The sequence below is a fragment of the Crocodylus porosus genome, unplaced genomic scaffold, assembly GCF_001723895.1.
Source record: "Crocodylus porosus isolate Cpor-Errol unplaced genomic scaffold, CroPor_comp1, whole genome shotgun sequence".
NCBI classification, from domain to species: Eukaryota; Metazoa; Chordata; order Crocodylia; family Crocodylidae; genus Crocodylus; species Crocodylus porosus.
In genome coordinates this window covers 21,830,020-21,844,257 of record NW_017728948.1, presented here as the reverse complement: position 1 = coordinate 21,844,257, position 14,238 = coordinate 21,830,020, and the positions used below count along the sequence as shown (strand labels likewise).

The window sequence follows — 14,238 nt, the reverse complement described above, 5'->3', positions numbered from 1 at the left end:
ACCCACACAGTGTGCGGCAGTGGTGGGCAGCAGAGATTGCCCCCCTGCCTGGCAGCAGCTGGTGAGTGCTGGGCTTTTTTTTTTAAAGAGCTGGGAGGCTGGGGCTGGGCGGGGCAGCCATTGATGGGCTGGGTGACCAGGAGAGTGGGCTGGGTGAATCAATTCAGGACAGCAATTCAAATCACCAGATCAAATCACTGTCCCCCAAGTTGGCTGAATCCAAATCTGAAGCAAATACTAGCCGCTTCACACAGGCCTAACAAATACTTTAAGAAAGTAGGTACTTGACATTAGAGCTCCCAATTTACCATGAACTGTGTCACTGTTCTAATACTTTTTTTTCCAGAAATACAGCAAGTTTTTGATAACTTTTAATAGTACATTCCAATTACAAGACTACATCCTCTTCCAATAAATATAAATAGGTTGGAGGAGACAAAGGTCACCTGGCTCTGTAGTTGTGAAGTTAAGGTTGACTCTATTTTCCTGTCTGATAAAATTGGTCACTGATGTCCACAAGAGCAAGCATTCAGATTAACCTTGGACAGTAAAGTGACATGTGAATCAATACAATTTCTCTTGCAGGTAATGTCTCGACTTTTTACCTAGGAGTCAAGTACAATAAAGAGAAGTGTAGAGGAAAATGAATACCTCTGTACATAGCCTTCATCGATCTGACAAAGGCATTTGATGCAGTCAACAGACAGTGTCTTTTTACTGTTCTGAAGAAACTGGGTTGACCCCCCACACTATTGAACATCATTTGCTCATTACATCAAGGTATGAAGGCAACAGTAGCATATAAAAACAAAGAATCAAGAGCTTTTGACATTAACAATGGCATGAAATTGGTATATCTTGGCCACTGTGTTTTTTAACATCTACTTTTCATTCCTGCTTCTTCATGCATTCAAACACAGCAGTGATGACATTTATCTTGAGCCAGACTAGATGGAGGCTTGCTCAAAAACCAACGTGAAAGAACTGGCTTGGAGAGATTTCCTGTTTGCAGATGATGCAGCTTTGATTGTTCACAGTGAATCTTCCCTGCAGATTCTCTCGGGCAGATTTTCAGAATTGGACAAGAGCTTTAGGATGGGAATTAGTCTCAAGAAGACTGCACTCATGTGCCAAGGGGTGAAAGAACCGACACCTGACATCACTCTGGAGGATGTCTCTTGGTGTCTGACTGTTTTTGGTATTTGGGTTCTATGACCATCAGGAATCTTGACATTCAGGCTGATCTAACAGAATCAGAAAAGCTGTGAAAACTTTCAGACTATTACAGAAACATGCATGGAATAACAGCAAACTATCAGCTAAGGTGAAGATGACAATCTGCAAGACTTGTGTGTTGTCATCCCTGCTTTACAGTTCAGCAGTGTGGACTACATATGCTAGACGTATCGAGACTGAACAGCTTCACCATGAAATGTATACATAAGATCCTGAAAATAAAGCGGGAAGACAGAATACTAAACACAGAGGTACTGGAGTATACAGGATTGACACACCTAGAAACCACTATACAGAAGAGGAGGTTGTGATGGATCAGCCATGTCAGGAATGGGAGAATACCATATCTCCAAGAATATTTTGTATAGTAAGGTACAAGACACCCCTACAAAGTGGGGTCACCATCTTTGGTGGTACCATGATATGTTCTAAAATGATATAAAGTCTTTCAACATCGATGTAGAAAGCTGGGAGGAGCATGTCGAATCCCATTGGATCTGGAGGGAACATCTGGCACTGGGTACAGCTCAACTTGAAGCAGCCTTAATCCTGGGGATGGAAGCAAAGAGAGAGAAAAATAAGCCGACTGCTGTAAATTTGAACTCTGACTCAGACAACACAGGGATCTGTGAAGCTTGTAACAAGCTGCATTGCTCTCAAATTCACCTTGTCAGCCACAAACAGCTTCATCAGGCACCTGTACAGTGTGACCCAGAGGACTGATGGTTGCCTACTAATAACAAAGTCAGATTTACTTTCACCTTATGGAGATTCTGCATAACAAAACAAAATATTTCGCAGGGTGAAAGTTGAAAATTGATCTAAGATTCTTATCAGTGTTATATTGCACCCATAGTATACTTACAACTGTAGGGTAAGTAAAGAAAAGAGAGATGTGGAGCAGGTGTGGCGGGGCACAAGGCCGGACTTGGATGAGCTTCTCCCACCCCCCTGCATTCAGCTGGGTGAATGGGTGGCACAAGCGCGGGATGGTGCATTGGTGCATGGCAGCACTCCATCTCTGCCCACCCGCACATCCCCCCTAGGGCCTTCTCAAGTATCCCTGGGGGTATGCATAGCCCTGTTTGACAACCCCTGCTCTATTTTTAAAATGTCAAAGCCTGAACTTTGTGCTGCTTCCTTTTTGACTACACATACAATTTCAAAATATTGGTATTTCAGAGCAAAAGCTGCAATGTCATGAGCTTTGGGGGCTACAAACTAGGTTAAAATGGCATTAAGAACATTTTGGAAACAGATATTTTAAGAAATGGATTTATTTGGCATAGTTCTCCAAATGCTGATTAATGGATGGCGTATCCAGTACACACTGCGCACGTCTATATGAGAAGCCTTACTCAAGATTAGAGCAGATTACTAAACAGTAAGCATCACCATCTACATGTGTAGCCAGTTACTGCATTTGGTCTACTCATGGGTAAATTTGCTACCTGTAAGTACAAGTAGCAAATTTACTTGGGAGTAATTACTGTGCAGTATCGTGTGTATAGACAGCCAACTGGGAGAAAATTTTCTCCCAGTCAGCTGGGCAGCAGGAATGGGAGATTGCTCCTTGCCCTCGGGAGCTGCCTACTGCTGAGGTGGGGACAATGTTCCCCTACTCTGGCAGCAAGGAGTTCCCCCTGATCACAGAGTGGGGGCTGGGAGATAATTGTTCCACACAAGTTTTCAGACAACACCAAACTGGGGGGAGTAGTAGATATGCTGGAGGGTAGGGCTGGGGTTTGGTGACCTAGACAAATTGGAGGATTGGGCCAAAAGGCAACTCATGAGGTTCAACAAGGACAAGTGCAAAGTTCTGCACTTAGGATGGAAGAATCTCATCCACCAGTATAGGCTGGGGGCTGACTGGCTGGGCAGAAGCTCTGCAGAAAAGGACCTGGGGGGTCACAGTGGAAAATAAGCTGAATATGAGCCAGCAGTGTGCCCTTGTTGCCAAGAAAGCTAACAGCATACTGAGCTGCATTGGTAGGTGTGTTGCCAGCAGGTCAAGGGAAGTGATTATTCCCCTCTATTCAGCATGGGTGAAGTCACATCTGGAGTACTGTGTTCAGCTCTGGGCCTGCCATTACAAAAAGGATGTGAACAAATTGGAGACAGCCCAGCGAAGGGTGACAAAAATGGTGAGGTACCTGGGGCACGTTATTTATGAGGAGAGGCTGAGGGGACTGGGCTTATTTAGTCTAGAGAAGAGGAGACTTGGAGGGGATTTAATAACAGCCTTCAACTACCTGAAGGGTTGTTCCAAATAGGATGGAGCTAAGACTGTGGTAACAGATGACAGAACAAGGAGCAACAGTCTCAAGTTGCAGCAAGGGAAGTTTAGGTTAGATATTACGAAGAATTTTCTCACTAGGAGAATAGTAAAACACTGAAACAAGTTATCCAAGCAGGTTCAAATCTCCATTCTTGGAGGTTATTAAGACCCATCTAGACAAAGCTTTGGCTGGGATGATCTAATTGGGGCTGGTCCTGCTTTGAGTAGGGGGTTGCGCTGGATGACCTCCTGAGGTCCCTTCCAACCCTAATTTTCTATGATCTCCCAGCCCCGACTACAATCACGGGGCTGGGAACAATCTCCTAGTCTGTTTCCAGCCTCAGCTCTGTGATCATGATCATGGAATAGGGGCTGGCAGCTCCCTGCATCTGACTGAGACAATTCCTGGCCAGCCCTAGGCTGTGCATGGAAGTCTGTACATGCAGACTTCCACGTGCAGCTTGGGGCTGGCTGGGAACTGTCCAGGTCAGGGTCAGGTCCCAGCCTTGTGCCCTGATTGGGCAATTGAGGTGCCCCTGCAGCCTGATTGGGGTGCCAGTGCCTGGAGTTCCCTGCTGCTGGGGCAAGTGGACATTTTCCCCAGCTGGGCTCTGGTGGTGGAGCCCATCCTAGCAGCAGGCAGCTTCCAGAGGCAGGGAGCAATCTCCCACCCTCCACCAGGAGACGCATGTCTCCTGGCCCTGTGCTCCCTGCCAGGCCTCGGCTTAGCACGCAGGGGGAGCCTAGAGCTCTGCCTGGCTGCTGCAGGGGACTGGTGCAGGGCCGCTGTGGGCATGAACAGACTGCTGCCAGAAGCAGTAAATCTGTTCCCACGCCCTACACATGTAGACACCTCCCAGGGTGGGTTTACTCTACAGTAAACCCACCCTACAATATTTGCATGTGTAGACACACCCACTGTGCATCTCTAAGTCCTCAGGAAGATAAATAGTGGAAAGATGATGAATCCTAGCAAATAGATTTGGCATAAATGGATTTTTCAGCCCTTCCCTTTATAAATATACGAAGGGATTTTCCAGAAGTAGATCATTCATAATTCTCTCCTAACACTACTTCTAATAATTACTCAATTGATTTTTATTTGCAGTACGTTAAATAGTGAGTCTCCATGGAAAGGTTTCAATCCTATATTTTGAAAAGTCCTTAGGCCAGGACAACTGATCTTCTGACTGCAGCCTAGATACAGCTGTTAAAACAGATGTCTTGAAAGATGGAAAAATTAACTGTATACAGGTTCTCTACATTATTTTCTGTTATAAAGTGGTTTTATTTGTAGCCATTATTTATTGATAGTTTCCCTTAGCTCAGGGACTTCTGGACCCTTCAGTTTCTTGTATTAAAATAATATCTTTTTTTCAAAATAGTGTATCTAGAAGTAATGGTGAGCAAGATAGACACATTTTTGAAGCCCATTGAGGCCTGTGGATGAAAGTCATATATACGACTACTGATTGTTACCTCTTGGTCTATGCAGTATTAAGTGTCTTGTGCATTCAGAGTTTGATTCTTGTTATTGCATGGAGTATGGCAAGGGATAGGTATCACAAGTCAGATCAGACCTTCCCATAAAAAAACTTGTCTTTTGGGATAAGGAAATTCTACAAAGCTTGTACTGTGGAATTTTTCTCAAGTAAAACCTTGGGGCTTAGGTTGTGCATTTGTCCTCAAAAATTGACTTCACAGCTCATTAAAATTAACTTCACAGATCTTCTAAACTCTTCATTCCACAGGTGTGAATGACCTTCTCTTCTTTTTAATCTCCGTGATGTTCCACCAATCTAGCTATCCTTTGCAATTCTGCTGTCTGCTAGCTGCTCCTGGTATTGAAGCTCCTATTTCACAGCCCTGCACATTGTTTTTTATTCATTCCAAGTATGTTATAAGTGCTTTTGCTTCAATCTTAAACTGAAAATGCAGCCGCAGGCCCCTAGTGTATTAGCATAGCTTCTACTTTCTTTTTACCTGAAGAAAAATGTGTTGTATGTGATGATGCATCAAATCATCTGCAGCCTTCTTTTCAAAATTCTATATTTGCCCATGCAGTGAAGTATACAGTTATAGAGCAGTAGGGCTGGAAGAGACCTTGGCAAGTAATCTATTCCAGCCCCTTGCCTAAGACAGTATCATTCCTATCCAAACCATTCCATTCAAATCCATTATCTTAGCCAAACTGCATAGTTGACCCTGACACAAAATCCAAGCTATAACACTGTAACCTGCCACAGGGAAAGCAGGGGGATCATGGCAGCAAATGTCCTGCTGAGGCAAAGTTTGTTAATGTACAACAGAGAGATCCCAGGAAGAAGGCCATGCCCCCCATGCCAGGGGAAGGCTAAAACCCCAACAGTCCATACCAATCTGAACATGGGGTAAAAATCCTTCCTGACCCCAAATATGGTGATTGGTCTGCTCCTGAGCAGAGATTTATGACACTTTTTTGCTTTATTCGACAGCATGTTTAAAACAAACTAAAAGGAGTTCTTTTTCACACAGTGGGTGCATCTACACGAGATGTTAACTGTGCAGTAACCCTAATAACATGGCACAGTAGTGTGCCAGGCAAAACCCATGCTAATACGCAACTGTGCAGTAGCATTAGGCTACTGTACAGTTAGTGTCTGTAAAAACCCATATGCTAGCACTGCTGCACAGTAGCACCAGTTACTACGCATTGATTTAGTACTTGGTTATCCAAGTGTAGATGCACCCAGTGTGTAATTAACCTATGAAACTCATTCCACAAGGTATATCAATAAGCCTAACAAAGTGTTGTGGAGGCTGGTAATTTTTTCATAGATTGTGAGACTGGAAGGGACCTCAGAAGATCATTGGGTCCAGCACCCTGCATCAAGCAGGAAAGATAACTGGGGGTCAAGTGATCCCAGTAAGGTGACTGTCCAGTTTCCTCTTGAAGATTTCCAGGGTAGGTGGTTGCACCACCTCTGGCGGGAGCCTTTTCCACAGTCTGGACACCCTGATTGTTAAGAAGTTTTCTCTAATATTGAAACCGAAATTCATTTTCCAGGAGTTTGTGGCCATTACTTCTAGTATTCCCCTTGGTTGCCCTGGTGAACAGTTGCTCACCGAGCTCTTGATGTACTCCCCTAGTGTAGTGGTAAGCTGCTAACAGGTCCCCTCTCAGCCTTCTTTTCTTCTGGCTGAAGAGTCCCAGATCGCTCAGCCTTTCCTCGTATGGCTTGCTGTATAAGACTCTGATCTAACCAGAGTCTTGCACAGTTGAAATTGATGGAAAATAGATCCATCAGTAGGTATTAAGCAAGATAATTAGAAGTATATCATGTAGGACTTCCTAGTCCTTTGAATATTGGAAGCTGTAAGGGGAGAGCAGCTGGGGACAGATTAGTCTGGATATGCCCAGCATAAACACTCTTTCCTTTAACATTCAGTCTCTGTCACTATGAAAGACAAATACGGGGCTAGACAGACTTATAGTCTGATGCAGTATGGCATTCTGTATATGCTTAAGATTGCTGCAAAGGTCAGAGACTTCATGACTAGGAAGAGAACCCTGATTTGGAAGAGCAATGTCTCAAAGCCCTGGACGAATGATAAACAGGGATCTTGGTTTTCTGTTTTCCATGGAAAAACAGAAAAAACATGGATTTTGCCTTTTAACAAAGAAAAAAGCAGATTTTGCATTTTAATGGAGAACCACACAAATTTTCCACTTTTGCAAAGAGCTCTCTGCAGTTTGGCAGAGTTCCAGCCTGCAAGAGCTTCTTGCAAGAATGGATGGCAAACCCTAAGCCCTGTCCTGAAGGGGAAGGGGTGGGGCCTGAGACCCTCAAGTCAGCCAGGTGTTGGCTCAGGCTCACTTTCCCTCCTGAAGCCTTTATGGTAAGTAAAGCTTGCAGGGTGCTGAGGTCCCTGTCCAATGGGGCTGGGGGGCTCCAGTAGGGTTGGGGGAGGCCCTGTGGGCCAGGTATAGGTGCAGGTGACGGTCAGACTGGTGGGGGGGAAGGGTTGGAGGCTGTGGGAAGAGCCAGCAGGGAGGGTGAGGGGCAGGGCAGGGGTGTGTGGATGGGGACTAAATGAGGCACTGGTAGGCTTCCAAGTTTCTTAAAAACTGCAAATATTTCAATAAAACATTGTGTTCCATTGATACCTGTATATGTATAGTGGCCTTTCATTTTAATCCTGGATTGGGAGTTTTAATCAGAGAATTTTTTTTTATCAGAGAATTTGCAATGTTTAAACAGAGAAAACCAGGTACCCTGAACTGATAAAACACAGTAAGGAACATTAGTCATGGATTGTCATGAAGGTTTTTCTATTGTGCTTAGCTCTGTATTTCTCACCTTACCTAAACGAATGCTTCACAAATCATAGCAAAGTCAGGGTTTGTTTGCTTTAACTACCACATATGCCTGAAGAGAGAAACTGTAAACCAGAGTGCCCATGAAGTTGACACCCTGGGTAAGAGAGTGCTTAAGTTATGGAGGTAGCTTGCAGGTAGTTGGGTTCTGAGGGCCCATCTCTAAACAGAACATTTTAGATGAAGATTATGCCCCTTGTCTGAGTGCCAGAGATCTAATTCCAGAAGCAGTGATTTGAATCTGCCCAAATTCAGCAAGCCAAAAGCTTATAGCTCCAGTGATGATATGTAGAGTCTAACAGCCTGATGAATATCCAGAACTGGGCACTTGACCAGGAGTAATGAGTGTGCTACATGGCAATTTTCAGAGATGGGGATGTTTTCCTGTGTTGCCAGAGCTAAAAGTCTAATTTGCCAGTATATAATGTATTTCAAGTGGAAGATTTACCAGATCTGAATGAGTGTATCTTAGCAACCACAGATGCTTTAAAAATCCAGTTTAACTGGTTAAATTTTTAATTTATAACTGCTAGAGAGGCAACCATCACATGCAATACACAAAACCACTCAATCAGTTCATCACATAGAAACACAATTCTTTCATAAATAGTTTCAAAATGAATCTGATCAGTGGAATGTCTATAATAATATCTTAGAGCTTATTATTATTATATATACTATCTATTCCCTTCACATAGGAAAAAAAGACTTCCATTTCAAGCAAAAGCTGAGGTTTCAGAAACTGTTTTCCTTCCTCCTTAGAAGGAAACTGAGACCTTTAAAAATATTCATGAAACAATAGAGAAATACACAGTCCCCTAACTCAAGGTATTTGAGAGAAAGATTCAAGTCCCCAGTCTTTATCAGAGATCTGAACCCATTTCTCACAACCCAGATGAAAAACCTTCTGTGAGTCACTGAGGGAGCTGACAGACATGCAGGCCCCTGCTCTAATTCATGGCACTTAGCTTTACGTAAAGCGCCATGAGTTAGAGCACCACCCTGCCCCCCTCTGCTCTCCCGACCCAACAAACATTTGCCTGTGGTTTGGAGGTAGGGGAATTGAGCTGCACTTTGGAGCTAATTGAGCCTGAGGAGTCTGCCTGCAGCCTCTTTCCCCTATCCCTACACTCCTCCCCTCCAAGCTCTAGTGCTGTCTGCAGGGGGCATTGGCAATATGTAGGGCATGCACATGGGTGCATGTGCACCCCCTGAGATTGGCCATGCGCCCTTTGAAAGCGCCAGCTCTGAAACTGGAAGTGCCAGCACAAGTGCACTTCCAGTTTCACTGCTGGTTGTTCCAGGCTTGACAATCGGCCACTGGAGGACATAGACTCGGGAGGCACCAGTCACCCATGGCAGGGGGAGTTGAAGGATGGGGTTTGCCCGGCTCCAATCCATGCCCCCCTTCCCCCTCCAGCTCAGGCTGAACAAGCCCCAGCCTGTGCCTTGCTCCCATTCCCTTCTTGTATATAGCATCCCAATCGCGCAATTGACCCCAAGAAACAGAAGTTCCCTAAAGCACTCCAAAGTGGAGTGCCTTCATTTGATCCCTCATTTGATGATGGTTAATTTGTCACACAATCAGCCACGCTCTGCAGCCATGCATGTGCCAGAGCATGGCTGTAGAGTGGTTTCAGGGGGCTGATTGCACAACAAATGTAACTTCTGTCTGTGCCCTGAGTTTTTAACTGCTAGCACTAATACCTCACTGCATTGCTCCTTTCTGAAGATACTCCACTCCCTCTCCCTGCAGATCATCTAGAACAGCTTCCTTCTTTCAGCTCAGACACCTTAGCATACGTGTTGCCTTGCCAAACAAATCTCATTAAAGTGCTAATGACTTCTTGCGTTTATCTGTTCCATAGCTTCTTCCTGTTAGCTCTGGACTTAGGACCCAGATGCTTTCTTCTAGAGGGGGAGGGCGGACCCACCCTCTGACTGACCACAACCTCTCCATTCAATAATAGACAAATGTATTGATTCACAGTGATAACAGAAAAGAAACTATACAAGCAATCAAGCAATTCTATATATCTACTAATCCTAGAACTGTCATCAGAGTCAAGAAATGTCTGGCCAGGACGCTTTCTTCACTCTGAAGGCTTTCTTAGGTGTCAGATGTCAGTATGTCAGCAGCCTCAAGGTGAGATGCTGAGCCCCGCCACACACACACACACACACACACACACACATAGAGTGGAGTGGATGAGATGGGCTGGTGGTGTGTCCTCTGTTCATGGTGGCCTCAGAGACCCCTCCCAGGGGATGGGAACAAGGACAGGAACCCTCCTGGGGAGGAGGAGGAGGACCCTTTGTTACTCTTAAATCTCTGCTTTTGCATTCTCCTTCCCTCCTGATGACCCCTGATGTCTCTTCATCTGCGGCTATCTGATTGGTCTCTCTGAGGTTGTCACACTGTCTACATTCTGTTTTATAGCATATTCCAAACTCATCACGTGCACACCCTTCCCAAAATAGGAATTTCAGCCCCTCCCCCCCAAACTCCCTCTTTGGCCTTGCGAGCTGGTGCCACTATTTCATGTTATAGGACGGTGTGGTATGTGCCCCCAGTTTCTCAGGCTGTGTCCTTGTTTGTTAGACAGCTTGTCTGCTTCTGAAGGCTGAGAAAACTGAGAGAGAGAGAGACCCAGGCTTTTAGAAATCAATTAACCCTTTCTGCCCATCCTGAACCATTCTAATGCATGTATATACCACCCCCCCCAAAACCAATTCCCACAAAACAGCCCTTTAAATACCATTTTCAAACCATCACTTCCAAAGAGCAAGTCAGAGCAACTAAGCTTGTGGACTAAAGGGATTTCTCTGATTGCAAATGCTATTGTTTATGCAGTCTGTGCATTTCAGGGGCATGTCTACACTGCATTGTCAATCCAGGCTTTTATTTGTGTTCAACCCTTTCACTATCTACATAGAAAAACCCTTGACCCATTTTTGGAGATATTTTAAGCTCAGGCTAGTTTTCATAGCTGTGGGTATGGACTAGCATACAGGATTCACTTCAGTGCAGGATAGAACTTGTCTACTTTGTACTGAGGAGGCAGGTTAAATCACTAGAGTGTCTAAAGTCCTGCACCCCACTTCCCACAATTCCTTCTGAAAGAAAGATTGCTGTTCTTCATTTGACAGGGAAAGAAATCTAAAGCAACTCAGCACAAATAACCACAAGGTCTCTCTAGAAATCCACAGGAGAGTACAGAAGAAGTGAGGACTGCCTGTCATGAGGACAAGATTTGCAGGGGGGAAAGCTCACTCAGCTCTCAGGTTCAAATCACCCTGGTAAACTGCACTGTAGACCTATGTTAGAATTAGTGTGGAGAAGTGTTTGTGACCATAATCCTAAAAGAAAGCAAAAGACAAGACTTCTTGGGCATGGAGCTCACAAGAGCGACACACTAGGGAATTTCTGAGCCAGGTATCTACATGTTCTTGTTTGTTTCTGCTATATTTGGGGAAGCAGGACTTTGTACCATTTTTATCCATTAAAATTATTATAGCATGTATATTATTAAAGCTATTATTATAGTATATTGTAATATAATATAGGAGGGAATGATAAAAGAGCAAGGACAATTCTGTCTCTTCTATAACTCAGGTGGCTTCATTCTTCTGTTGTATCTAGTAGGTAACAGCCTCCAAGGTCCTTGTGCAATGAGTGATGGATTTCAGGAAATCCAGTGGAGATGGAAAAGCCAGTACTCAGGAATAGTCTGACAGTGCAGAGCTACCCTCCATTGACATACGCCCAAGGATTTGGTTTGCTGTTGTTTGTTGCAGGGGACATGTAAGTTAAAGATGACACCAAGGTTATGGTCAGTGGAAGGCACCTATGCATCTATGGACTAATGCAGTGCCATATGAGCATACGAGAGATACTGAGCTATTTCTGAACAAATTAGCATGGGCAGTGGAACTAGTATAGGTGGGTTTAGAGAAGTATTTGACTGGGGAGGAGTTTTGATATCTGTGAATGGTACTGCATTGCACCATGTGAATGTACCCAGAAGTTCTGATTTGTTTAAATGTAATCTCAGTTACATATCAACATGATTAGTGACTGGAAAAATAAGTATTACCAATTCTCATTAATTTAGGATGTAGTCCTGTCTTTGATCAGGCACAACATGTAGGTATCCTTTCCTGGAATTTATATTATTTCCAGAGCATCTCAATCCTCGTGTTTTTACTATTTATAAAGTGTCACAAAGGATTCCAGAAGGAATAGGATTCAGCTGGTATGTGGCAGTACAGTATGCTGGCACTTCTCCCAAGCTGTTATCTTGCTTTCCAGAATCTCTGCTTTCATGTTTGTTTTTAAAAAAGCTGTTAAGGTTGCAAAGAAAATCTAAAAAATGTCAACTGAATTCAACCAAAGCAGAGACATCTATATGTGTTTGCTGAGATCAGTAGCCCTGTTTATCTGCGAGGCGTTAGCAGAGATGCCAAAGACGATATTTTAAATGTCAACATTGTCTCATGTGAGAGAGGGGAGAGTGGGGCAGTTAGATGTGCATAATTTACTCCTTTAGGTATTGTAAGTGGTGATATTGGCTGAAACTACTGGTTCCCTGCATCCTCTTCAGTCAAGAAAGACCTCAGCTCAGGTTAGCAGAGTTGTTGGGAAACCTCAAGTCCCTCCAAGGAATTAAATTCATGGTATTTGCTGGCCCACAAATGAATATATGAGGACAGTCTGTGCAACTTGCTGAGATGTCTAATTTTGTTGGCTTAGTTGGTGGGACTTATTTTGTAAATGGATCACCAACTGGAGTACCATAACCCTTTTTCCTAATTAGTGCCTGATCTCAGATTAAATCTATCTTTGTCTGTTTACATAAAGTCTTTCCAGAATAGCCCATCCTCCTAGCTGGGGAATCCACTGACCCCCAGAACACACTAACAGATGTTTTAATAAGAATTTTGAGCCAGATCTGTAGCTGGAACTGCTCATTGCAGCTACATCATTTTATACCAGTTAAGATTCAGATGTGGAACCAAAATCCTTATTTGCCTTTCTGAGTCAAAGCACCTTTGTTTCTGACAAAGTCTATTCAGATTGATCTGATACGTGTTGATGGTTTAGAAATGCATGTTATCTTTCATGGGAAACTATTGCTCGATCTAGATATTAATTATTTTTAACAAAGACCGTGGCTTTCTAGAAAAGTGCTAAAACCATAGGTCTACAAGAGAGTAATTTTTGTAGATCCTTTAGAAGTAGTGTTGCAACAATACAATATATATTCATTGTGGTAATTAAAATAATTTTAATGCAAATGTGCTCTGTTAAAGTACATGGTCCCTTTCATTGATTGCCTGCACTTAACAGATGACAAGACAAATGATTATCTACACCCAGGCTGATTAATTAATCTGTAACCTTGAAGACTGTTTTAGAGGAGAAAAGACCAAACACTTATGCCTAGATCAGGTACTCCTTACCTGAAATACCTTCACAGCAGGAACAGATTGTAGAGCTTCCTAAAGGTAAAAACAGTTGCTGCCTTTTGCCATCTTTGCACTACCATAAAAGTGTTTATGATGGCTTAAACACCAAGTAAAACAGGTGTCCACGCCCCTTGTACTACAAATGTGGCCACAATGAAGGTGTGATATTCAGTTGTGCTGCTCTTTAGTTGCAAATATCTCTCTACTTTATGGCCTCAGAGCACAGGTAGCCCAGAGCAGCTTGCATCCTCCAGCCACTGCAGGCAGGTGCTCTAGGGGCTTTAGAGGCCAAATCCTGTCTGTCTCTTCTCCCCTGTACGCTCCCCCCAAGAAATTCCTGCACAGGATTGGGAGCATCTGCCTAGCTTTCCCTGCTGATGGAAACATGCTCTTGGGATCTCAGGGGCTGTGTCTCCTTAAGTGGGGGTTTCCTCACTTAGTGAGACATGCCCCCAGGAATCTCCGTGACAGCGCAGGAATTCCTGGGATGCACAGGAGTGGATCCCTCAAGCACCCAGGGAAAAACCTATCACCTATTGTCCTGCAACATCAACAGGGAGAAGAAAGGGTGATATTTGTTCTGTCCACTGAAACGGATCAGCTGTGCCAGGATGTATCCTGGCACAAGTGATCCACTTCATTTGGTGATGTCTGTTTCTATGCTAAGTGCTCAAATCTACATTCTGGCCCAATGCCAGGGAATAAAGAAAGAATAGAATGGAATAAGTTTCTCTGTTCCTGAATTACTTTTACAACTCAAAGGAAAATATTTGCTGATGACACTAAGATGTGGGGGGATGTGGGCACGCTAGAAGGAAGGAATAGGCTACAATCAGACCTAGACAGGTTACAGGGGTGGGCGGATGAGAATAGGATGGGCTTCAACACTGACAAGTGC

The 14,238-nt window shown here is 43.9% G+C and overlaps 1 protein-coding gene across 1 annotated transcript in view; it reads right to left on the bottom strand.

Annotated features, from left to right (window-relative positions):
- Nucleotides 1-295: 295 nt before the first annotated feature.
- PPP2R2C (protein phosphatase 2 regulatory subunit Bgamma) overlaps nt 296-14,238 on the bottom strand; it is a 350,473-nt gene continuing 336,530 nt past the window's right edge. The window contains exon 10 of the mRNA XM_019553341.1: nt 296-1,785. Within this exon, the coding sequence (XP_019408886.1) occupies nt 1,764-1,785 (22 nt within the window). The 3' untranslated portion in view covers nt 296-1,763. The remainder of the gene's footprint in view (nt 1,786-14,238) is intronic.